The sequence below is a fragment of the Diadema antillarum genome, unplaced genomic scaffold, assembly GCF_040938485.1.
Source record: "Diadema antillarum isolate AM-2024a unplaced genomic scaffold, OU_Dant_1.0 scf00000057, whole genome shotgun sequence".
Taxonomy (NCBI): Eukaryota; Metazoa; Echinodermata; class Echinoidea; order Diadematoida; family Diadematidae; genus Diadema; species Diadema antillarum.
In genome coordinates, this window is record NW_027270946.1 from 4035576 (window position 1) to 4063223 (window position 27648).

At 38.7% G+C, this 27648-nt stretch overlaps 1 protein-coding gene across 1 annotated transcript; it reads left to right on the forward strand.

The window, feature by feature from the left end:
* The first annotated feature begins 10118 nt into the window (after positions 1 to 10118).
* LOC139715894 (uncharacterized) lies at positions 10119 to 17844 on the forward strand. The gene has a single exon (XM_071627447.1). The coding sequence runs from the start codon at positions 10183 to 10185 to the stop codon at positions 16840 to 16842; it is 6660 nt and encodes a 2219-aa protein (XP_071483548.1). The 5' UTR covers positions 10119 to 10182; the 3' UTR covers positions 16843 to 17844.
* The last annotated feature ends 9804 nt before the right edge of the window (positions 17845 to 27648 follow it).

Consider the following 27648-nt stretch of genomic DNA (forward strand, 5'->3'; position numbering starts at 1 on the left):
TTCATTTAGTGTTTAAAGCTAATTTTTTATTCAAAATGGCCGCCATTCCTATGCTTATGTACCATAATAATTAGGAATGGCAAAACATAATGCATGGAATATAGAACAAATTTACTGTATTCCAGTCCCGTACCTACGCTGTCATAGAGTGTTGCATGTGTAATACAAATATGTTGGGTGTCACTTACAATATAGAGGGCCTACATGTATATTTGAGCATTTAATATTCATAAACCTTACTATGTTTAACACAATTTCTTGTCTATTTCATTTTGTCTCAACAACGAATATAAGTTCACCAAACGTCTCGCAAGAAATAAATATACCATCATTATTCTACACGCAGGTTGAATGTAAAAATGTAATACTAACGCAATAAATTAAATAGCCTAGATGCATGGTATTTACCAAATAATGTTGAAAATGGAGGGGAAGCTAGAAAGCAAAGCTTCTAATATACATTCCCCTAAAACCATGTTAACAAAGTACAGATAATTCCTATACAGGAAGTGCAGAGATACATAGTTGCAGACAAAAACATACCGGACATTAATGACACAACTAAAAACCCTTTACATTGTAGATTTTTCTTTCCAGCAAGGAGTTGGGGGGTTGGGGCGAGTTTGAAATGGATCATAACCTCCAGCACTTTGGTATGATATAATTTAGAAGTACCACCTTGATATTATAGAGCAAACTTGATTTTCTTCTTGAATTAAAACAACGACAAAAACTGGTGAAGGCATAAACAAAACTGTCTAAACGCAATACCGTACAAACTATTCATCAAACATCAACCAAGGAGCAATGTGAGATACCTCTTTCAGTTCTGTCACAGTTCCCAGGTGTTGATAATATACACTTTGACATCATGATCTCATTCAGTCTTGCCTTGAAACTAAAACTGTCATTTTTATTGTCTTAAAAGAACCCTTTAATTGGATGTTTGGCAGCAGGTGACATCAGCCCCAAATTTGCAGAATTCTCAGACTAAAGATGCATATTAGTCCTGCAATTCCTTTAATTGCAACCACATCTGGTGATGTTCAGCACTTCCTCAGGGGTCAGAGGGCGATTATTTGCCATAGAAACAGAATGAAGACATGAAGACTTGCTTGATCACCACCAGTTGAAGCCCTATGGCTTTGTTGCCAGGCCAGAGACAGTGTTGTAGGTAACTTAGGTGGAGTCAGAGATGACATCAGACCAGCATCTTCAGCAACCGGTTTTGGGGTCAAAGCTTTCTAGTTACGGGAGGGAAATCCATAGGCTTGTGGGATTTCAGACGCATTGATGGCCGATTGTTCAAGGGGGCATTTCATGAAGCGTTTTGTCAGATCTTTTCTTTTTGACTAACTGTTGTAAGCTACTAAAATCTTTGCATCTGATTGGCTGAGAGCAAATTTGTCAGACAAATTTGTCAGACAAAACGCTTCATGAAATGCCCCCATTCTATCGCATTTGGAAGGTCAGGGTATGCGTTGACAGCACTGGTGACACTTGCCATCCTTCCTTCCAGCGTGAGGGAGAGTGATCGAGTGCCAGTGAAGGAGGATAGACTTCCTTAGCCTATGCTTGGAAGGCTTGCCATAGAGGACTACCTTGAACATAGCATTGGCAAGGTGGTTACTATAAGATGGAAGGCATGGGTCGGATTATAATCTTATAAAGGTAGGGGCAAAGTCTCCAGAATTGAAGAACTCCCCTATTGTCTTGAGATGGGTCAGTACTCGGCTCATGCCATCCAAGGACTTTCTATGAGACGCCGGGGGCAAGATCATCTGAAAACTTCCTACAATGTAGGCCTACGTGAAGGGAATGTTATGTCACCATGTATATAGTAAAAAGAGCTCTAGTGGAGTTAGTAAACAGCCACCATTAAGGAGGCCATCATTCAGAGTCCTAACACTGCTGGTCTGGTTACCTAGAGCAATCCTGAATCTGCAAGTGCTCAGAGACTCCAACCCCAAGTACCTTCTGATCTGGAGATTCTCCCGCCTGAAACCCCTAGCAAACGGGAGACTCCACCTTGATGTGCGCGAAGCGCATATCACGAGCGCGAAGTTTCCTGCGGCCGGGGTCCAGGGCCCGCTTGAGCTTTGGAAGCTCCAGGGTTCTTAATGTTCTCTTGTGCTATCTAAGGCTTATTTTTCAACATACGAACACACAAAGTAAGAAATCATTTCAAGTGGGAGACACAGATCCAGGGCAGGAGAAATTAAATCTCAAGCGGGAGAACGGGAAATTTTGCAAAACGGGGGCGGGAGATCTCCCGTTGAAAGCTGGAGAGTTGGAGTCTCTGAGTGCTGAAGATTAAAGACAAGCAGTGTGAAGTTGTTATAACACTACTTTCAGAATGAGGCAGCACTGTACATCTCAGAGTCTCCCTTGACATCATATATAAAAGTAAACACATTCACTCAGAAAAAAAAAAATGGAGGTAGAATTCATCTACCATACATATCTGGGTTAATATGAAAAACTTTTGGGCATTGTTTTCATTTCAGAGATTTGACAACAGGAGGTGAGGTGGTCCCTTTTTTTTCCACTTTCCCCTGCCTCATGTTCTTTCTCGGGTGAGGGAACTGAAAAGTTTGTACAATATCGCTTTTAGATAATGTAGAACAGGACAGTTAATTGGAAATTTCATTGTGTCATCATCTATGATTCAGCCTTTTAATTCAGTAAATCAGCGTGAATATTACGATGTTGAACATCTCAAGGCAAGTAAGTATCAAATTGTTCATGTCTAATAATTCCTGATAGACGATCTTGATCTTGGCGTCAATTCAAGCTTTGGTGGGTTTTTCCAAATTTCTTGGAAAGAATTCAGATTGAGGTAGCAAATCTGGATGTTTGCATCAAAGAATAAAACAGCTTAATTTTTTAGTAACAATCCTCTGATTCATAATCAGCACACAAATTGATAAACAGTGTACCCGGGTGACAGAAAAAAAAAATAAATTTTGTTTTTTTCCATGTACACTTTGCCGTTCATATTGTGCAGGGGTATATGAGTGGCATCCATTTTGAAGATTTGTATTAAGAAGAATAGCCTGAAAACAATACATTTTCTGTTTGTTTGCTTGTTTGTTTGCTTGTTTTGCTAGTGGCACTCATCAGATTTGCATGGCACATGCAAAATTTGATAAAAGCGTAGATATGTGACTGAAAATTCGCCTTCTATTTCTATGCGTATTTTTTGCCATTCATATAGTACATGAGTATAAGAGTGGCGGCCATTTTGGATTGAAAATAAGCTTAATATACTAAATGAACCTCTTCAAATGAAAAATTTCTGGCAAGTGCAAGTAGAAGTACTCAAGGAACAAAAATTAAAAAAACTTTGATGGAATAATTGGTCATAAAATTGACATAACTGGGATTATCATGGCCAAATTAGCATATCTGGCGGCCATTTTGGATTTTTGCATTTTGCCGAAAATGCTCAAGGTTACGCGAGTGGCATCAATCGGATTTGGAATCAGCACCATCGAATTGACAAGAAACCATCAAAAAACATTGTATATATCAAAAAACAAGGTTAGGTGCACTTTCTATGGAGCCTAGCCTGGACTATATCAGGAGAATGACATAACGATTACATGCGAGCGAGCTTGAAAATTTTGACATTTTACAGTCCAAAAACTGCCGTTTGTAGCCATATTTTTTTTTTTTTTCGCTTTGGAAATTAAGGGGGGGGGGGGGGGCGCACCGGGCGCAACTGCTGGCAATTACTGGCAGCAACATCAGGTGAGCATAACAATTACATGTGAGCGTGCGGAGCGAGCGAGCTTGAAAATTTTACATTTTACAGTCCAAGAACTGCCGTTCTTAGCCATTTTTTTTTTCGCTTTGGAAATTAAGGGGGGGGGGGTGCACCGGGCGGAACTGCTGGCAATTACTGGCAGCAGCATCAGGTGAATTGCAGAACGATTCAATGCGAGCGAGCGAAGAGAGCGAGCTTGAAAATTTTGACATTTTAAAGTTAAAAAAACTGCCGTTTGTAGGTATTTTTTTTTTCGCTTTGGAAATCAAGGGGGGGGGGGGGGGCGGCGCACCGGGCGCAACTGCTGCCTGGCAGTAACATCAGAAGAACTGCATAAAGATTAAATGCGAGCGAGCTTGAAAATTTTGACATTTTACAGTCCAAAAACTGCCGTTTGAAGCTATATCTTTTTTGCTTTCGAAATTAAGGGGGCGCACCGGGCGCAACTGCTGGCAATTACTGGCAGCAATTATATCAGGAGAATTTAAATGCGAGCGAGCGGAGCGAGCGCGCTAGAAAATTGTGACATTTTACATTCCCCAAACTGCCGTTTGTATCTATATTTTTTTTCGCTTTGGAAATTAAGGGGGGGGGGCGCACCGGGCGCAACTGCCGGCAATTACTGGTAGCAACTTCAGGAGAATGGCATTACGACTAAATTTTACAGTCCAAAAACTGCCGTTTGAAGCTATATCTTTTTATGCTCTCGAAATTAAGGGGAGGGGGGGGGGGGCGCACCGGGCGGAACTGCTGGCAATTACTGGCAGCAATATCAGGAGAATTTTAATGCGAGCGAGCGGAACGAGCGAGCTTGAAAATTTTGATATTTTACAGTCCAAAAACTGCCGTTTGAAGCTATGTTTTTTCGCTTTGGAAATTAAGGGGGGGGGGGGGGGGGGGGAAGGAACGCCCGGTGCGCCCCTCCCCCTGGATCCGCCACTCGTAGCCAAGGGTGTCGGTTTATGTTCATGACTGGGGGAGGTATGACCAGCGAGGTGGCGTCGAAGTGACCAAGCGGGGGAAGGATGTCCAAAATCTGCACTTTAGAGCATCTCCTAATAAATGTGCGTGTTTGATTGTGTGTGTGTATTATATACATGGAAAAGTTAGGAATTAGCCAAGGTCAAGTCTTTTCATTGACAATGCAAGACATTTTTATATAGACTAGTATGTAAAGCAACACTGCAAAATCACGAAGCGAAGCGTAAGGTACAAAGGTGTAAATTCTACATCACATTGCGCAACATTGTAGCGACTCTTTTTACCGTTCGGATGTTCTGATCTGAGTACACACTGTGCACATCCTGCTTATAATTATGCAGAATGCCAACCAGGAATCACGCTGAATCACAATCTTTTGTCGGCTCCGGGCTTTTTGAACAATGTTTCACAATACATATACCTATTCAATTATGGTTAAAAGAAATCATAGAAAAATATCTTATTTCTTGATCACCCTTTCATTCAAAAGCAGTTTACTAACTCTTGAATTACTATTTTGGTAAGTCTTTTTTTACCAGAGGATGGGGGAGGGGGGTACCCCCGCCCCCTGTGCGCCCCCCCCCCCTCCGTTGTACAGATTTCTAACAAAAAAACAAGAAAATCTCTTCATCGCGGGAATTATGATTATGTGGGGTGGGGCAAATGGTGCGCTTACCTTCCAATATTTTTTTATGCATGGGGGCAACAATTTTTTTTTCTTTGAAAAGCAAGAGAATGTTCTCATTTCGGGAATTATTAATTGTGTGTGTGTGTGGGGGGGGGGGCAAAATCATAATATGCTTGCCCCTCCGATATTTTTATGGGGGCAACTTTTTTTTCTGTCAAAAAAAAAGGTAAGAAAATCTTCTTGTCTCTGGAATTATGGAGGGGGAGGGGTGAGCAAAATGATATGCTTACCCCTCCATTTCTTTTTTTTTAAATGAGGCTAAGGCGCACTCTTGGGCTGGCAATATGGATTGGTCAGAAGTAACGTAAATAGACCCTACATACTTGTAAGTAGCACACGTACATGCAAACGTGTACGTGCTCCGTACCGTACGGATGTACAGTACGTTCGATAAAATAGTAAACACTGTATAGAATACTAGTAGATATGTATAAAATCAGCGCTGCCATAATATATATATATATATATATGGTAGTCATCTATTTTACACAAAGAATGTAGACATGACGAGCATAGCTCTTAGATCTTGTCGTCTATAATCATCTATTCTACACGATGTAAACATTGCAAGATCCAAGATCTTGTCATGTTCTAATATAATCTACAGCATGCAGACATGACGAGATCTTCGATCTAGTCTTTTGATCATCTCTTCTAAAAGGAGTCGTCGCTTTTGGCTACAGATAGGCAAAATGGCTCATACGAGAGACACATTCCATAAAATATCCTACAGCCAACGAGTTTGACACTAAGTAAAAATAGGCCCAAAGATTTTACACTTGGTAGATAAGGCTCACGAGTTCTACACTAAGGAAAAGAAAACGCCACAAGCTCAATTGTTTCTTTTCTTTTCTTCTGTCTTCCTTTACTTTGTTGTTCTGTAAAGTCACTGTACTGTCTTTCTTGTGTCATGCACATCTTTTTTTTTTACCTCTCCGACTATTCTTCTGTATTTTTTTTTTTGATAGAAGTACAGATAGTTCAATATTCCTATCCTCTCTTCAGGTTTTATGGAAGAGTCAGGGTCTGAGTAACCCTACTCATAGACCGGGGTCCCAGAAGATTTATTCAGCCGAAAAGGGTCACAACGTCTGTTGAGAATGAGAAGGGCTTTAAGTCTTCTCGAACACTATGGGTTTTGTGGTCACTTAACGCCCTTATCATTCTCAACCGACGACAAGGTTTGATGGTCTCATCATATTAGGATGTGACCAAGGGTCAGGATGTTGAGGTTACAAGATCCTTGATATTGTCTTCTGATAATTTTAACTGGATATCAGCGTGAGTTGCTTATTGTTTACAGTTGTTTAGAGCTTGTAGTTATAAGATACCGATAGAAATGGAGCAGAATAAAAGACGCTTATACTGCAAAATATCAAGAAAAATTGATATGAAAGTTAAAGGGGGATGAAATGATTAAAGTGGCATTAGTTTCTATAATCGATATAAATTGTGTTGACCGAGGAACTACTGTATGTATGCGAAGTGGCTTTTCTTTGACATGATGTGATACAGTAAAACACATTACTGGGGGGAACGTGACTTATCACAACTTCATCAATGACGAGATTAGGTAAATTCATTTAATGAGCTTTTGTGCTAGTTTGAATGTTATTACATCCATGCGTTGATACATGCTGTCGAGTAAAATTGATGTCATTCTTTTCACGTTTCGTTCAGAGTCGTTTCTGCTTTTTACAGATGATACAAAAGTTCTGCGATCGGTCTAAGGAATTACAGATATGAAATATGAATTAGAGGTAAGCAACTTGGGTTTTACTGTCTTTCTACTTCAGGAAGTCGATACTATTCGAAACATTATGATGGTACATTGCGTCAGTTTTGTTTAACTACTAGGTTAGAGTGCTCTTCTACCTCCCTGGCCCCACAAAGTACCTTGATTTACGGAGGCTGCGGAACTGGCGGGGGAGGGGGGGGGGGATGCTGTAATAGGGTGCATATTGTTTTCTTAAGAAAAAAAAAATGTGTTTTCAACCTCCTACTCGCTACCTACTGTCATTCTTTGTCCCCTGTTAATACCCGTGTTCACTGTGTTGTTCTTCACTCTGACTTTATTTTGACGTTGCATCCTCACAACCACATTTGTGGGTGGTCACAAGGTGACCACATTTAATATCAGGATTATGTAGGTACATTTCTATAATCATCATCATTATCATCATTAATCAATCAATCAACCAACCGATCAATCAATCAATCAATCAATCAATCAGTCACTTATCTAATGAGTGCAAAAACAATGTTTATAGAATTGTACTGCATTCATTTTTCACATTCCTAAAGTAAAACAATATTTCCATTCAACTTCAGGAATTATTCAGAGTTACAAAATCATTTAAAAAATATACCAAAAGTATGAATAAATTCGCACGATGACCAACATAGATATAAATAATCTCCCTTCACCACCTCCCCCCCCCCCTCCCCCACCCGGCTCGCTCCGCTCGCACGGGTTCGGTCGCTACCACTCCCTTGCTTTGCGCCCCTTTACGGAATTCCTGGCTCCGCCCCTAACTTTACGTACAATGTTGCTCAATGACTGCGCTGTGGAATGTATCACATACCGTATGTATTGTGGTCCCAATTAAGTTTGCAGACTGACAGCGAACGCATACACACGCACACACATATACACAAGCACGCACGCAGAAGCATACACACCCTCAAAATTACTTTTCCACAAGGTGTCCCCCCCCCCCCCCCACTTATGTCTTGACCCACTGTACGCCACTGCCAGCCATATACATGATTGGCTCTCTGCTCTTGATAGCACATGCCCTCACCTCTTTTGCTTTCCTTGGCCGTCCCCGGACTGTGCATGTTCGTTTATTAATGTCTGATCTGTATAGGCTCTCGATTGCTTTTCATGTTTGTTAGGCTAAAGTTTGGCCTGTAGCAAAGATTCTGCTAGAATCAAAATTTCAGGCGCCTACTTAATTCAGTTTTATTCTACACGCCTTGAGCCATTTACAGCAGCTCCCCCTCCCGACTCTCTATCTTTTCCAGTGTCTTCCCTCAATGGGAAGCTGCTTGCGGCATGTGGTACGAGACACTTCTGAAAACGGTTTAAAAGAACTGTTGTGGTGGAAAATATGGTAAACGGGGATCGACGTGGTCCATGATTTTGCCAGGATTTGAACCAGTCTCCTTCTAGTGGCTTTAGTAGGCCTACGTAAAGAACAAGTCTCGCAGAAACGAAAGACACTGTTTGAAGAAATCGTCGTCTGTCACGCAGCCATGATCATTTTGAAGTGTGAATACATTGAAGGTTGTATACGCGTTGGTTCTTTCGTCGTTTTCATGTTGAGTGATTGTCTGAATTGTGTATACATGATGACTTGTGATCCCTGATAGCAGAGACACGTCAGAATGACGTCTATTTATACATTAGAAAGGCGACGTAATATGTCGTCTTTACGTCGTAAGTAAGCAAAGATAATGGACGTCATTTAGACGTCTTAGACTTTATCTTAAAATGTATCTTTGCTCAAATGGAAGGCGTCAAAAAGACGTCATATTTGTGACGTCTGTCTGACGTCTGTGTGGTCATACAAGGACAGTTTTATGACGTTTAGAATATTAGTTTAAAAGACAAAATATCACATCAGAACGTCACAAACATGTTGTTTACACGCTGTTTACGTCACAAGTATGTGGCAAATCGACGTAAACTTTACGTTATCAATTGATCGCTAATATATCGTCACAGATTATACTTTGCAAAGCAACGAAATTTTCTACTTGTCAGTTATACGTCGTTAATATGACGTGAAGAATGCTAGTAAAACTGACTTAAATTGTATGTCTTTTATATGACGTCATAGATACGTCGCAAAAGTAAATTTCACCTAAAACATATACATCGTTCATATAACGTCAGGAATTCGTTGCAAAACAAAATAAATTCAACGTAATTAATATGTCGTTTTCATAACTTGCTGAACACGTCGCGAAGCAACTTAGATCTTAAGTCATTAATACGTCATTAATATGACGTCAAAATACATTGAAAATTTTACGTCATTAATAGGACCTACATCACTAACAGTAGGTTAAAAACTCACAAAATTTTAACGCCATTAGGAGGTCCCTAAATGCCTGAGTATCAAAAGATAAAAGCAAACACACACACACACACACACACACACACAAATCTTGCGGCATTGTGAATGCCAAACTACACGGTAAATGACGAGCTTACAGAATTGTGTAAGTATAATCTTTTTGGCGACCGTCCAAAACTTCGCAACACAATTGCATGCTCATGCATTGGTACCTTTGCTGTTCAAATGTCATGTCATGAGCAGTCAACCAATGGCATGGCAAGGATTATTGTTCCGTTCTGTTTCAGGGTTGTGGTATCTATTTTCTGGCCTGTGCTGCATACTTTGGCAGTGCACTGAAGTAAAGGCCGCAAGAGACAGACAAGATCCTCGAGCAGTTTCCATGTTCAGCAGCGTTGGCGTTTTGTTTATAAAATTCTGCCTGCATTTGACAAGTAACATCGTACTGCGAGTGTACGTACAACAACGCCTTAATTAGTACTGTCCGTAGGCTACCTACTCCATTGAATCTGAATGTCATCACCTTAAAACTGCCGCACTGTGATTTCGCTGTCAAGGCACTCGATTAAATCGGCTCTACTTAGCAAAACTGATCAGTTCATCCGCACATAGGTTGATCAACTTTGCGTGATTCTGTCTTAATAGGCTCGAATACAATTATGGAAAACAACTGTTCCTCAAAGATATGCCGTCGGCGTTGTCGTGACGATACGCACGACCCTGTTGAACAAAGATCATCAGATGTTTCTTATCTTGAAGATTATGGAGACGATCTCTGTGCTGGGGGCAACAATGACTGCAATCAATCACACGCTACATGTTGTGATGAACATCTCAGTGCAACCAATATACTCGTTCACCATGGAGCAAATGTGATGTCTTACAGACAAGGTATGACGGTATTACATAGTCCATGCCAAAACGAATATCCGGAATTCTGGAAGTTTCTGGTTGACCATAAAGCAGATGTCAATTCTTGCGACGAATTTGGGAATACTTCTTTACATTATTCAGGTCAATATGGACAAACTGAAATAGCAAAGGACCTCGTTGACCGTGGGGCTGATGTCAATTCCGCCACCAAAGATGGTAAGACTCCGTTACATTATGCCTGCAAAAATGGACATCTTAAAGTGACAAAGTTTCTCCTTGAACAAGGAGCTAATGTGAATTCAATCGACAACATTGGAACCACTCCTTTACGATGTGCATGTGAAAGTAAACAGACTGGCGTGGCAATACATCTGGTAGAACATGGAGCAGAAGTGAATTTTGCCACGAAAGATGGAAACACTCCTTTACAATACGCATGTCAACACGGACATCTGGAAATGGCAAAGTATCTTACTGAACAAGGAGCCGATGTAAATGCTGTTGATAGATACAATCGCACTGCCCTCCATTTGGCATCTTGGAAAGGACATCCGGATGTTGTTTCTTTTCTCGTTGATCATGGATCTGTTATCAATCATGAAAAAAGCAATGTCTCACAACCTCTGCACATTGCTTGTCAGTATGACCACCTCGGTGTTGTCAAAATACTTCATGACCACGGAGCAGACATGAATTCTGTCGACAAGGAAGGACACACTCCCCTACAAATTGCATGCTACTATGGACACCCTGAGGTGGCAAAGTATCTTGTTGAACAAGGAGGTGATCTGACCTGTGCCACAAAAGAAGGAGAAACTCCTTTGCAATTTGCATCAAAGAATGGACACCTCGAAGTGGTAAAATATCTTGTTGAACAAGGAGCTGATGTAAATTCTGCCACAAAAGAACGAAACACTCCTTTGCACTTTGCATCTAAGAATGGACACCTCGAAGTGGTAAAATATCTTGTTGAACGAGGAGCTGATGTGAATTCTGCCACAAAAGAAGGAAACACTCCTTTGCACTTTGCATCTAAGAATGGACTCCTCGAAGTGGTAAAATATCTTGTTGAACGAGGAGCTGATGTGAATTCTGCCACAAAAGAAGGAAACACTCCTTTGCAATTTGCATCTAAGAATGGACACCTCGAAGTGGCAAAATATCTTGTTGAACGAGGATCTGATGTGAATTCTGCCACTAAAGAAGGAAACACTCCTTTGCAATTTGCATCTGCATTTGGATATCTTGAAATGACAAATTATCTTGTTGAACAAGGAGCTGACGTAAATGCTGCTGATGAAAACACTTCCAGTCCCCTAATCCAAGCATGTTTGAAAGGAAGTAAAGATATTGTGTCATTCCTTTTGCATAACAGAGCTGATATCAGTCCAGTTAATATCAACGTCTTAAAACCCCTACATGCTGCCTGTCAAGAAGGAAATATCGTTGTTGTGAAAATACTCGTTAAACAAGGAGCAGGGGTAAATTCTGTTGACAAATATAGCGACACTCCAATTCACTGTGCGTGTCGCTTTGGACACCTGGAAGTGGCAAAATATCTTGTTGAACGAGGAGCTGATGTGAATTCTGCCACAAAAGAAGGAAACACTCCTTTGCAATTTGCATCTAAGAATGGACACCGCGAAGTGGTAAAATATCTTGTTGAACGAGGAGCTGATGTGAATTCTGCCACAAAAGAAGGAAAGACTCCTTTGCATTTTGCATCTTGGAATGGACACCTCGAAGTGGTAAAATATCTTGTTGAACGAGGAGCTGATGTGAATTCTGCCACAAAAGAAGGAAACACTCCTTTGCAATTTGCATCTAAGAATGGACACCTCGAAGTGGTAAAATATCTTGTTGAACAAGGAGCTGACGTAAATGCTGCTGATGAAAACACTTTCAGTCCCTTAATCCAAGCATGTTTGAAAGGAAGTGAAGATATTGTGTCATTCCTTTTGCATAATGGAGCTGATATCAGTCCAGTTGATATTAACGTCTTAAAACCCCTACATGCTGCCTGTCAAGAAGGAAATATCGTTGTCGTGAAAAAACTCGTTGAACAAGGAGCGGGGGTAAATTCTGTCGACAAATATAGTTACACTCCAATTCACTGTGCGGGTCGCTTTGGACACCTGGAAGTGACAAAATATCTTGTTCAACAAGGAGCTAATGTGTATGCTGAGACTGAATTAGGAGAATCACCTTTGCAATACGCATGTGAAAATGGACACCTCGAAGTGGCAAAGTATCTAGTTGAACAAGGAGCTGAAGTAAATTCTGCCGACAAAGATGGTAACACTCCTTTACATGTTGCTTGTGAAAATGGATATGTTAAAATGGCAAAGTATCTTACTGAACAAGGAGCTGATGTAAATGCTGTTGATAAATACAATCGCACTGCCCTCCATTTGGCATCTTGGAAAGGACACCCAAATGTTGTTTCCTTCCTCGTTGATCATGGATCTGTTATCAGTCATGATAAAAGCAATGTCTCACAACCTCTGCACATTGCTTGTAAGTATGGGCACCTCGGTGTTGTCAAAATATTTCATGACCACAAAGCAGACATGAATTCTGTCGACAAGGAAGGACATACTCCCCTACTAATTGCATGTCAGGAGGGACACCTGGAAGTGGCAAAGTATCTTGTTGAACAAGGAGTTGATGTGAATGCTCAGTGTAAATTCGGGGAATCTCCTTTACAATACGCATGTGAAAATGGACACCTCGAAGTGGCAAAGTATCTAGTTGAACAAGGAGCTGAAGTAAATTCTGCCGACAAAGATGGTAACACTCCTTTACATGTTGCTTGTGAAAATGGATATGTTAAAATGGCAAAGTATCTTATTGAACAAGAAGCTGATGTCAGTGCTACTGATGAAAAGTGTAGGAGTCCCCTCATCCTGGCATCCTTCAAAGGACACACAGATGTTGTGTCCTTTCTTTTGGATCACGGAGTTGATGTAAAGGATTCAAACATCAATACTGTGGATCCTCTACTTTTTGCAAGTTACAACGGACATCTCGAAGTTGCTAAAATACTTCTAGATCATGGATCAGGCATGAATTGTGTCGACAATTTTGGAGACACTCCGGTCCATATTGCATGTCAAAACGGCCATTTGGAATTGGCAAAGTATCTTACTGAACAAGGAGCTGATGTAAATGCTGTTGATAAATACAATCGCACTGCCCTCCATTTGGCATCTTGGAAAGGACACCCAAATGTTGTTTCCTTCCTCGTTGATCATGAATCTGTTATCAGTCATGATAAAAGCAATGTCTCACAACCTCTGCACATTGCTTGTAAGTATGGGCACCTCGGTGTTGTCAAAATATTTCATGACCACAAAGCAGACATGAATTCTGTCGACAAGGAAGGACATACTCCCCTACTAATTGCATGTCAGGAGGGACACCTGGAAGTGGCAAAGTATCTTGTTGAACAAGGAGTTGATGTGAATGCTCAGTGTAAATTCGGGGAATCTCCTTTACAATACGCATGTGAAAATGGACACCTCGAAGTGGCAAAGTATCTAGTTGAACAAGGAGCTGAAGTAAATTCTGCCGACAAAGATGGTAACACTCCTTTACATGTTGCTTGTGAAAATGGATATGTTAAAATGGCAAAGTATCTTATTGAACAAGAAGCTGATGTCAGTGCTACTGATGAAAAGTGTAGGAGTCCCCTCATCCTGGCATCCTTCAAAGGACACACAGATGTTGTGTCCTTTCTTTTGGATCACGGAGTTGATGTAAAGGATTCAAACATCAATACTGTGGATCCTCTGCTTTTTGCAAGTTACAACGGACATCTCGAAGTTGCTAAAATACTTCTAAATCATGGATCAGGCATGAATTGTGTCGACAATTTTGGAGACACTCCGGTCCATATTGCATGTCAAAACGGCCATTTGGAATTGGCAAAGTATCTTACTGAACAAGGAGCTGATGTAAATGCTGTTGATAAATACAATCGCACTGCCCTCCATTTGGCATCTTGGAAAGGACACCCAAATGTTGTTTCCTTCCTCGTTGATCATGGATCTGTTATCAGTCATGATAAAAGCAATGTCTCACAACCTCTGCACATTGCTTGTAAGTATGGGCACCTCGGTGTTGTCAAAATATTTCATGACCACAAAGCAGACATGAATTCTGTCGACAAGGAAGGACATACTCCCCTACTAATTGCATGTCAGGAGGGACACCTGGAAGTGGCAAAGTATCTTGTTGAACAAGGAGTTGATGTGAATGCTCAGTGTAAATTCGGGGAATCTCCTTTACAATACGCATGTGAAAATGGACACCTCGAAGTGGCAAAGTATCTAGTTGAACAAGGAGCTGAAGTGAATTATGCCGACATAAATGGTAACACTCCTTTGCATTTTGCGTGTCAAAATGGATATGTTAAAATGGCAAAGTATCTTACTGAACAAGGAGCTGATGTAAATGCTGTTGATAGATACAATCATACTGCCCTCCATTTGGCATCTTGGAAAGGACACCCGGATGTTGTTTCCTTCTTCGTTGATCATGGATCTGCTATCAATCATGAAAACAGCAATGACTCAGAGGCATTGCACATTGCTTGTCAGTTTGGGCACCTCTGTGTTGTCAAAATACTTCATGACCACGGGGCAGACATGAATTCTGTCGACAAGGAAGGACACACTCCCCTACAAATTGCATGCTACTATGGACACCCTGAGGTGGCAAAGTATCTTGTTGAACAAGGAGGTGATCTGAACTGTGCCACAAAAGAAGGAGACAATCCTTTGCAATTTGCATCTAAGAATGGACACCTTGAAGTGGCAAAGTATCTGGTTGAACAAGGAGCTGAAGTGAATTCTGCCGACATATCTGAGATCACTCCTTTAGCAAATGCATGTAGGAATGGACACCTTGACATGACGAAGTATCTAGTTGAACAAGGAGCTGAGGTGAATTCTTCCAACAAATTGGAGATCACTCCTTTAGCAAATGCATGTGGAAATGGACACCTTGAAGTGACAAAGTATCTACTTGAACACGGATCTGAGGTGAATTCTTCCGACATATTTGAGATCACTTCTTTAGCAAATGCATGTAAGAATGGACACCTTGAAGTGACGAAGTATCTAATTGATCAAGGAGCTGAGGTGAATTCTTCCGACATATTTTGGAACACTCCTTTTTATTATGCATGTGAGAATGGACACCTTGAAGTGACGAAGTATCTAATTGAACACGGAGCTGAGGTGAATTCTTCCAACATATCTGGAATCACTCCTTTAGCAAATGCATGTGGGAATGGACACCTTGAAGTGACGAAGTATCTCGTTGAACAAGGAGCTGAGGTGAATTCTTCCAACAAATTTGAGATCACTGCTTTAGCAAATGCATGTGAGAATGGACACCTTGAAGTGACGAAGTATCTCGTTGAACAAGGAGCTGAGGTGAATTCTTCCAACAAATTTGAGATCACTCCTTTAGCAAATGCATGTGAGAATGGACACCTTGAAGTGACGAGGTATCTAGTTGAACAAGGAGCTGAGGTGAATTCTTCCGACATATTCGAGTTCACTCCTTTAGCAAATGCATGTTGGGGTGGACACCTTGAAGTAGCAAAGTACCTAGTAGAACAAGGAGCTGAAGTGAATTTTGCCGACAAATTGAAGAGAACTCCTTTTCATTATGCATGTAGGAATGGACACCTTGAAGTGGCAAAATATTTCGTTGAACAAGGAACAGAAGTTAATTCTGCCTCGAAAAATGGAAACACTCCATTACAATTTGCTTGTGACAATGGATACCTTGAAGTGACGAAGTATCTAATTGAACAAGGAGCTGAGGTGAATTCTTCCGACAAATTGGAGATCACTCCTTTAGCAAATGCATGTGAGAATGGATACCTTGAAGTGACGAAGTATCTAATTGAACAAGGAGCTGAGGTGAATTCTTCCGACAAATTGGAGAGAACTCCACTGGCAAATGCATGTGAGAATGGACACCTTGAAGTGACGAAGTATCTACTTGAACAAGGAGCTGAGGTGAATTCTTCCGACAAATTGGAGATCACCCCTTTAGCAAATGCATGTAGGAATGAACACCTTGAAGTGGCAAAGTACCTTGTAGAACAAGGAGCCGAAGTGAATTTTACCGACAAATTGGAGAAAACTCCTTTTCATTACGCATGTGAATATGGACACCTAGACGTGACGAAGTATCTTATTGAACAAGGAGCTGATGTTAATTCCGCGGACAAATATGGTATCACTCCTTTAGCAAGTGCATGTATTAATGGACACCTTGAAGTTGCTAAGTATTTGGTCCACCATGGGACTAATGTGAATTCTGTCAAAAATGGCACCAGTCCTTTACACTGTGCATGGCAGAATGGACATTTTGAAATTGCAATGTATCTAACTGGACAAGGAGCTGACATAAATGCTATTCCTTAAGAAAGTTACGGTCTTCTCATCTTGGCATGTATCTTACAGTGACAATGGACACCTTGAAGTATACATTCAACGTATCTTGTTGAACTAGGAGGTGATGTAAATTTTGCCGCCAACCTTGAGAAAACTCCTTTACATCATTCATGTCTAAATGAACACTTTAGAGTGGCAAAGTATCTTGTTGAACAAGGAGCTATTATGAAGTCTGAGGAAAAATGTGGGAAGTCTCCTTTACTATACTCATGTGAAAATGGACACCGGGATATCTAGTTAAACAAGGAACTGAAGTGAATTCTGTTACAAAAGATTGAAACATTCCTTTACAATTTGCATCTCAAAATGGACAACTTGAGGTTGCAAAGTATCTTTTTGAACATGGAGGTAATGTGAATTCTGCTGATAATTTTGGGAAGGCTCCTTTACACTATGCATGTGAAAATGGACATCTGGAAGAGGCAACGTATCTTGTTGAGCAAGGAGCTGATGTGCATACAGCTGATACTAAAAGTCGCACACCTCTACATGTTGCTATGCTTTTGGAACTACCATGAAATATGTATATATCTTCTTCTAGATGCAAAAGCAAAAGTAAATGTCCAAGAGGAAAAGGGATTAACCCCTTCACACATTACAGCAATTAATGGGCATCTTGAAATGGTGAAATATTTGGTCCTCAACAGTTCAAATGTCAGCACTGACAAAAAAAGATGGCGTTACGTGTCTTGAGTTGGCTATCCACAATAGGAATTACGATGTTATTGATTAACTTATCAAAGAGAGAGCTGATGTTAATTGTGTCAATTCTGCTGGTATCGCACCCATGCACTTAGCTTGTAGAAATGATGATGTTGAAATCGTTTCCTGTCTTGCTGACAATAGTGCTGACTGCAGCACGAGTGATGACGATAGTATCTATCCTGTTCAATATGCATTATTTCACGGAAATAGAATTTAGAGGTACTCAGGTGTCTCACTGAGAATGACTCCAGTGTAAATAAAAGGACTGAAGAGGGATTCAATCCTCTACATATGGCGTTTCAAGAAGACCACTTACAGGCGTCATGCTATTTGATACAAAGAGGAGCAAATATAAATGAAGCTAATGAAAGTGGCGTGACACCGCTACATATTGCTATTCGGAGAGGTGATTTGGAGTTGTTCAAATGTCTTCTCGACAATGGTGCGGATGCTTATGTTCCAGTGATGAATGAAGGAACACCTTTGTACATAGCGGTGAGAGCAGGGAACCTCCAAATAGTCACAGCTGTTGTGAACAAAGATGCAAATGTGAATGCAACCAATCGGAAAGGTCAAAGGCCTTTACATATTGCAATCCAAGGAGGAAATCTTCCGGTTGTTTCAATTCTCATGGAGTCAAGTGTTCGTCTTGACATTTCCATAGATACAGCCTTAGGTGTTGCAACTGCAGAAGGCCAAGTTCGCATTGTGAGACATCTCCTCAGCAAAGATGCTGATGTCACTGACTCAATAGAAGGCACGACACCCCTAATAGGGCAGCTGAGCATGGACATCTAGGTGTTGTCATCTTTCCGGTCACTAACGGTGCGAGGGTAGGTATCACAAATCTCCTACAGCGCTGTATGCAGTTTTTGATTGCTCTAGGAAAAGAGGGATCTCAAGATCCGTCAAGAACTCCATGTATAAAAATTTAAGTATCATGACGCCAGGCGAAATAAGCAGAAAGGAACGACTATGACAAGGACAAAAAACGGCAGAAGGGATGGAGCAGGCAGGAAAACAAACTAAAGATAGGCATATTAAGAAACTAAAGCGAGTGGTCTTCAATTCAGTTTTCAGGAGAGATCGCCAAGGCATGGGTAGAAACTTGAAGTTCAATTTAAAGAATTGCCAAATAGTGAAAGCCTTACTCTTATTAAAAAAAAAACATTTATTCATTCGTTAATTCATTTATATGAGATCACAAAAAAGATAATTCGTTCGTTTTTGTGGGGATTACTGAAAGATTTATTTCTTTGATTTAAAGGAAGGAAAAGTCAAATTCAAACATACATCATCAATCAACAGTTTAAAAAATCTCCTTAAAACATATATTTTATGAAAGTTTTCCATAGTCACAGATTAGTACGTCACCTACATGGTCTCCAGATATCAGATACCTTTTATGGAATGTAATAATGCAGTTATCAGTCCCTTAATTGTACTTCTCTTTATATTTAATGACTTCCAGTTAAGAATCAGATTGTGTTACTTCTTTATGAAGCTGACTTTCTTTCTTTGATTATACCTTATTGTTATGCGCAGTTGAGTATATAATCATGCTTCATAGAAACTGCGCAATATAAATTCACAATTATCATTATTAAGCACCATTTAGAGTGTTGTCAATGCTGTTCCAGAACCTCGAGCCATTTCTTCGAAGTAATGGTATGTGGTATTCAATGTATTATCAATGCAATACTCATTTCTTCAGGGATGTAATGAATGTATGCAGGTATTAGTGTGATGCTTTGTCTTTGGTATAGAGTTGACTATTTTTCCCCAATTTTTCTATGCTGTTGAACTGATTAACAGCACTAATTGGACAGGTTTCGCGCCATTGCACCTTGTCACATGGCATGGCCACTCATCTGTGATAGAGGCTCTTGTGGATCACGGTGTTGACCGACGTGTCTTCACACAGATGTCAGACTCTGTAAAGATGACAAATGACAAGTTGAATGCTCACTTTCGATAACAAAGGTATCCGCTGTACATTTTAAAGCAGTATAGTCACAGTTAAGTGTAGTCAGTCTATTCGTATATACATAATGTATACAAGTATATCCTATTTTTTGTGTACAATGTACAGTTGACTTTCTACAATTAATCTGATTTTTTTTTTTTCAAACAAAACTATCTCAAGACTAATATTAGGCAGGTGATGACGATCACTTGACCCAATGGGTCCCCTTGTTAAGCAAAGTTTAAGATTTTTCAGATTGATTTGCAAGAATTCCGAAAAAAAATCATTTCTTTTTTAAAGCAAAAGTAGAACATTTTGGTGATTTGATTATTGATCATTGAGCAGTGATTTACATCATTGTCCAGTGGTGACGTCACGAACTGCTGTAGTCTTCTCAACGATGGCAGCGCAAAAACTCAATGAAAGACATTTTTACTTGTAAATGGATGGCCAGATTATCTTCAGAACTTATTGATGTGTTTTGCTGATATTTCATCGTTTATTTTTATTTCCTTCGATTTCATTCTATTTCGTCACGGTACTGGGCTCAACCAGATGGCTGTATTTCGGTCTGTCCGGAAATTCTAAAAATCACAAGCTTATAACACAAATTAGTTACATAACAAAACAAAAAAGTGAAACATAGTAGATCTGTGGTACATGCATGAAGCTTAATTCCTATATTATATATTTCATATGTTAGCTTGTTACAAAAGAGAAGAAAGAATAAGAAGAAAAAATAACGCAAACAAATCTAACAAACGAAATTACAGGATGTAGACTGAAATCAGTTAGTGGAGAATAATCACCCCTGTTCCATGCATTTATATAATCAATCATTAATAGCTATCTAAATCAAACTATTATCTAAGTTTTTTTCCCACCCAAACCCTTTTACCTCATTTATTGACCAATTCTCAATTCCTGCCCCTAGTTATATATAACCTTGTGTGGAATTCTGGGAATTGAGATTTGATATCTGAACAACATTATATATTGTTCCTGCATTGAAAGAAAAAAAATAGGCCCTATAACATAAGGTACATCTTTTTTAACCATTGTGTACAGAAAACCTTCGAATTTCATGTTTATCAATCAACTTATTATGTAATGTCGCAGACGAAAAATACCAAATTCACTCCCATGACTGCTCGAAGAGCACGATTCTTTAGTCCTATTTCCATAGTTACCCATTCAATGACAAAATAATCATAATTTGATGACAAATTTATCAAACAACATTTCAGGGTTTTTTTGCTACCTCCTCCAAGGGAGGAGGTTATCTTTTCATTACCGCTTGTTTTTTTGTTTGTTTGTTTTTTTTTTGGTTGTTGTCCGTGTTCAAAATAAGCCGTAAACAGATTTGGAGGAAACTTGCAGGAAAGGTTGAGAATGACAGATTCAAGGAACAGATGATGAACCTTTGGTAGTGACCCAGAAACTTTCGTGGATTTAATAAAAAAATTTCAATATTTTGGCAGGTATATGAGCTCAACGACATACACATTGACATTTGCTTTAATTTATCTTATGTCATCCAAAGTATGGGCACTGAAGAAAATTCGAAGAAAACATTGTGACAGATAAAACCAGTTCATACATTATGAATTATGTATATCTATATATAACATGACCCTGGAAAGTTGAGGATTGATGAAATAACAAGAGGCTTGTAATGTATATTGTGGATTAGAGCATCCATATACGTATGATGGAATTTACTGTTCTCTATGGAAGAGCAAGGCCATTTGGTGGGAATTTATTACTTGGCAGAGGTCTGCCCTCTCAGAGTTCTTCTCTGGCTTTAGATAGCTCGCTTTAAAAAATCAATGTCTTGCTAATTAACTTTTGAACCCTCGTTGTTTTAATTTGCTTTAGGATACATGAGCCATTTCAAAAATGATTTTCATCAAGTAGACTTTGAATTCCTCTAGAATTGTATGATTTTAATCATTTCATAAACTACAAGTATTTTGGTAACAGTAAAAAGCTGAATCCTCACCTAAACCAAAACTATGGACCCACTATACCTTGTAACTTCTCATGACGAATCCCTTATGCATATACAATGTATTTCTCTTTATCAAACGCAGATCATTCATGATTCCTTTGATGGCAATGTTCCACCTGAGAAAGCCCTTATCCTCTACTTTCTTCATCACGGTGCAGACCCCAATATTACCGACTGCAGAGGGAAATTCCATCTGCCATATGCACTTGATGTTGTGCATAACTTGATTATAAGGTGAATTTTATATTTGATTTAATAGATATCTAGATGCTTTGTACGTAAGTAGTATAACGACTTAATATCATTTCTTTAGCATATTGAAACTTTCCTTAAAACTGTGCACATTTTGTATTATGTTATCTTGATCATGAAAATGACATCTGATTGTATTCAATTGAATTGATATAGTACTTTTAACTTTTTGACAACATGAAAGGCAGTTTGCTGCTTTTTCTTTACTTTTTTGGCGTAAGTTCCTTTTTGAGATAATGTACATATTAATTCTTACTTGATTTTAACAAATGCGGTATCGATATGCTGAAAGAGCGATGGAACCCAATTGTTTGTGTATTATACCATGTTATATTCACCATGGCTATAAATGATATGAACAAGGCAACTGGTACAAACATACACAAAAATTGCAAATTATCTTAGAATACTGACGTCACGAGGGCAGTGTTACAAATGTGGGTACCATCATATTATGTGACCTGCAGCAAGCACTACAAGGTGTACAATCTTCGGACTGAAAGAAAAATAAACAAAATAGTAGTGCAACAAACCAAATTCCAAAGCCTTTTTGTCGTCCACATAAACAACTTTCTCAAAATATTATCATGTTGGGAAACCATGAAAAGACTACTCCTGTTTTTGGCTGCTTCCAGTCTTTGTCAATGAAATTACTGTTCAATTCAAATTGTATTTGTTTCTGTTTCTTCAAAATACTTTTTTTCTTCTTTTTTTTCAATTGTTAAGAGAGAATAGAACACATCAGCAAGAGTTGCGGAAAGTCTGACAATCCGTTTAAAAGTTATTTTTTTCCTGCTTAGTCACTGCTGGATGGGAAAACTACTACAGCTTGTGATGTCATATGTGTACAACGATATGAAGAAAATATAAAAAAATCAAAGGTATTTTCACTTTTCTTGGATGATAAAAGAATACTTGACTTCCCTCTTCCATAAGGCAAGGAGGAATAATATTACCCTTATCATACATCAGTGACGAGTCGAGGAAATATTCACTTTTTGAAAAAGTATAATTTCGTGAAATTATCTTTATATTTACCTTTTTAGGGTTGTAGGCATCAAACCCACAAATCACAAAGGTAGATTATCAGATGAGATCCAATAACTTTATAACATTGGCTGAATGTCCGAATAATTCTGTGTCCATCTATCCAACATCGAACTCGTGGGCTGTATGTCCTATGGGCCAATTTTCAATGTCGAACTCGTAGGCCATTACTCGTGGGTGTCGGTCTAATGGGACGACCCCGTTTTATTACCCAGTGAAATTCAGTTGATGAAAAACAACAAAAATATGCTTAGTTGAGGTTTTTTCTTTCTTTCAACATGTGTTTGCTTTTGATATTCGGGCAAGTATTGGGTGCGGCACCTGAAAGTCAAGTTCTATAGCCAGCCCCTTTGGAACATGTTAATTATCAGGGGAAGATGTGAAGACTTTGCAAAAACCGATAAGTCCATATTTGCCAAATGGAGATATTTGCGATTAAAGGTCAAGAAAAATAAAGAGAATAATAAGAAAATTTTTGCTTTTTTTGACCATAACTTCAAAAATGTACCTTCATATGTAGTGACCAATATATCATTTAAAAGGTATTATTTTGTACTTTATGACAGAGACGGTTTTTCAAAATCTTCAAAAATGGACTTGTCGGTTTTTGCAAACAAACTCTTCATGTTTCCATAATCGGTGAAGCACATGTACCTGAATTAAATATCACTGACGTTTGTTAGATATGTTGTAATGCGACATATTTCTGCATAATATGTGATAATTTTTATATAGCATACTTCTGCCCTCCCCTTGTCTTGTGGTCTGGTCTAGGGCTGAGAGTGTTAGGGATCACTCCAAAATCTTCGAGTGATCCCTTAGGGCACTCCAAAATTAGTGAAGGTGAAAATTTTCACTCAAAATTCACTCCAATTTCACTCGAAATTCACTCTTTTCTGTTATTCACTCCTTCAACATTACGCTCTATTCCTATACGCTGACGACACTTGCCTTTACTATGCATCAAACAATCCTTATGACTTTTAGAAAAGAGTTTAAATCAGGATTTAACGGCGATTACGAACTGGCTCAGGTACAATCGACCTCTGCTAAGCGGGAAAAGTGTGGATACATTATTGTCACACCTATGCGCAAAAAAACCCCAAAAACAAAACACACAGCTCTTTGATAACATTAATGTTATGGTTAATGATTTTTGCGTACAACAAAGAAACTCCTGCAAGTATTTAGGTGTGATCCTAAACGACACTCTCACATAGAACAATCACATTGCCAATGTAAAAGCCAAATTCTCTTCTGCGGTGTACTGCTTCAAGAGAATAAGGCCATGTATGCCGCAAGACGCCGTCCTTATTTTATACAAAGGGTTTAATTAAGCCCCATTTGGATTATCGTTCAATTGTGTGGAGGACTGCCTGTAAAAATCTAATTAGTCAATTAAGTGTTTTGTAGAAAAAGACTCTACGCACCATTTTGCCAGTAGATAATTGTTTCGGAAGTCGAGCGTGATATGAATTATCTGGGATTGAAGCGATTAGTAACCGTTGCGAAATGCCCAATATTCATTTTTTAAATACTCCATCAGTTATTGCCTCCATTATTTGTCAAAAATAGTTAATAAAAGACAAAGATAATATCTAAGCAATTCACGTAGTGTCATCACACTTTAAAAACCTAGAACAAGTTTTATGAAATTTGGGTGTATTTATTCCAGTGGATATTCAATAACCTCCCTGAAAATGTAAGAATAATATAATAGGGAATTCAAAAGCTTTTGAAACAATACTAGATTATGTGTGTTAGTATGGATTCATAATTGTGTTTGAGCTAATTTGTCTGCTTTATGTGAACCTACTTTGTGTGCTGTCTACTTGCTATATGGTTTGCATGGAAATTTCTGTGCCTGTGTTAGGATCGTTTGTTTGTTTGTTTGTGTGTGTGTGTATGTGTGTGTGTTCTAATGGATAGAAACGAATTAGGATGCATGTTTTGTGTGCACAAAAGGGGAAAGATCAATCTTTTGTCCGTCAGTCGTGGTCAAGATCAATAAATATCTCAAAATGCAAGTGAAGGGTCATTATACTTCCTAGACGATAGCGTGAGAAGAGGAGGCATAATATACCTAAACCAAACCTGCAGAAAATGCCAGTCAGTTACAGTCAGCCTTAGTAGTGTCCTTGTTCTATAGAAAGACTCTGTTCTTTCCCACATACTTCGAAACCGATACCTGCGGTAAAGTGAACTCTCAAATTTCTATAGTACATTGTATGCTTGTCCAGCACACTATGTCTTACCATGATTATTTCTCACATTGTAGGAATTTCAATCGCTCTGCTGAACGAGGATATCAAGTTTCTTGGAGTAATAATAGATAGTGGTCAAATATGCAATGTTCAACAGGAGTACTTGTAAAGATCAAAACCATGACGGAATTCAATGCGAGATAAAAATCAGCTTTGTCACCCATAGCCAAAGGCACTGTTCTTAAAGTAGCATATTGACATGCTTCTTAAAGAATCCCATTGTAATTCAAACTGTAACGTTGTCAAAGTTGTGCCTATATAGACCAGCTCACGCTCATGCCCCTAAGTCTATATTTGTAGCTTTTACACACAGACGTCGTTTGATGCCTTGAAAAACAAGTTAAAGTACTTCACTCCTGCTTCAATACTTAACCCTCTTGATCTGTCAATCGTTATCAATAGCACGCACATCACTTTGACATAGCAGTTGAAGTCTCTATTACAAGACATCTATTATTAGCTTTGATGTGATATGATGTGTTTGTCATCTTATCTATTCATCGTTAGAAAGCAAAACTCCTTTCATGATTGGAGCATGTAATAAACAACTCGTACCACATTGTTTGCCATTTACACTTTCATATCGTGCAATGTTCATGTTTTCTCGCTGTCTGCTTTGATAAACTAAAATCGACAGCCCACTGACCAAGTAGTTTCATACTGTTGCTCAGCAGTCATTTTAACTAGAAAGTTGCTGTTTCAATCTGTTGATGTTTTTCACGGTAATGGTAAAGACCGTTATAGGAAAATTAATTTGTGTTACCTCATCAAGACTAGACTGTAAAATGTTAAAATCTCAAGACCAGCAGTAAAGATGGAAATGTAGGAATGTCATTTTGATAAAACGGGTTCTGATGTGTGGGTCTGTTCAGTGCATTGACCTCCCTTCTTTGTGTGTGAAATGGGATATTCTAAGCACCATGATAACACCAACTAGGGTTAATCGTTGATACAACCATAATTCGCTGCACTTAATAACAACATGTTCTGAGTATGCCAAAGTAGCAAGTTCCGGATGCTTGATTTTAATGTTTCTGTTGGGTTTCAATGCAAAAGTTTGACATAGGCCTATACATGCTTTATGAGTAAAGAAAAAACGGAGAAGATAATCATGACACTGAAAAAACTCACAAAAAAAGGAGAAATATTGCTTTGAATTTTAACTTTCAAAAGTATGATTATAGCATGTTTATATCTGGATAGAATTTCTCTTTTTGACCTAGCCAATTTCAGACTTAATCAGTTTTGACTTTAAAATACTTCGTTTGTTGTTATAGTGAAATATTTTTGAATTCTAATAAAGCATAACCTTAATTCCACGAAATCACGTCTAAGTTTTGCCCGGAATTTCGATTGACTTTCGAGCGCTTCGTGCAAACATTCACTGCAATTTCGAGCATTGAGCTTGAACAGAAATTCAGCATTTATTACAGCAACAGTTTTATGCCAAACCCCAAATGAATTTGTATAAACACTGTTACAGGTAAGGTATAACCCCTGGTAAGAGGCTACTCCATTCCCGACAGAATTACGAAGTGGGGTATACAAGCTGCGGGTATGATAACTTTTGTTTATAAGTTATGATCTTCTTGATGGCAACCACATAACAACAGCAGAATTAATGATTATGTAGCCCCTGTATGCATTTGTAGTAAATTATGTTATTCTAAGCTGATTTGTATGTTTGGTTGCTTAGCATTGTAAAGCGCTTAGAAACATGTTGTATTAAGCGCTAAATAAATATTTTATATTATCATCATTATTATTATTATTATTATTATCATAACAACTGGTATCGTCAATGCAGTGGATATTTTCTTGTGCAAGTCATTGTAACAATAACTGAGAAAGATGAACATTAGAACGTTTTTCACTACAGGAACCAAAAAGAAAAGTGGTATTCGTATTCTCTTACAATAGCCACTTTTAGTTTGGTACCTGGATTGTGTAATTCAACTACCAGTATAACAACAAATTGAGTTTCCTTACATCGTAGTGCAATCTATTGTAAGCGCATGGAGAGGAAGTTTTCTCACATATGACTATATACATCGAACGATTTTGTTTGTTTCCATCCATTGAATCGGCACATCTAAGTCAGCGGTAAGTTATCTATTGGATTTTAACTCCAAACACTTTGTAAGGATTCAGCTTTCTGGAATCATGCATGCAGCTAAAGAAGCCTAAAGTTTAACTTGCTTAGAATGTCGTCAGCTTTCACTTTAATGTTTGTTGATGTTTTGCATATGGCTGCAGTTTATTCTTTAAAGTATCCATATCAATTTCAATTTTTGTGTGTTTTTATTTTCTGCATTACTTTCTTTGAGGTAAAATACTGTCATAATTTTGAAATAAATAGAATAAACATTCAATACCAAAATTATATTTTGGAAACTGTGTGTTATTTTAAAACTAGGAGTATTGATTAACTGAAATCACTTGGACATGCAATATAAATGTGGTTTATACAAGCGGCTGTATACATTTTTCTTTTGTTTGATTATTCTTAATTCGAATTTCGTTTAATTTCA

Coding starts and splice junctions, on each gene's coding strand:
- LOC139715894 (XM_071627447.1), top strand. CDS start 10,183: ATGGAAAACAACTGTTCCTCAAAGATATGCCGTCGGCGTTGTCGTGAC.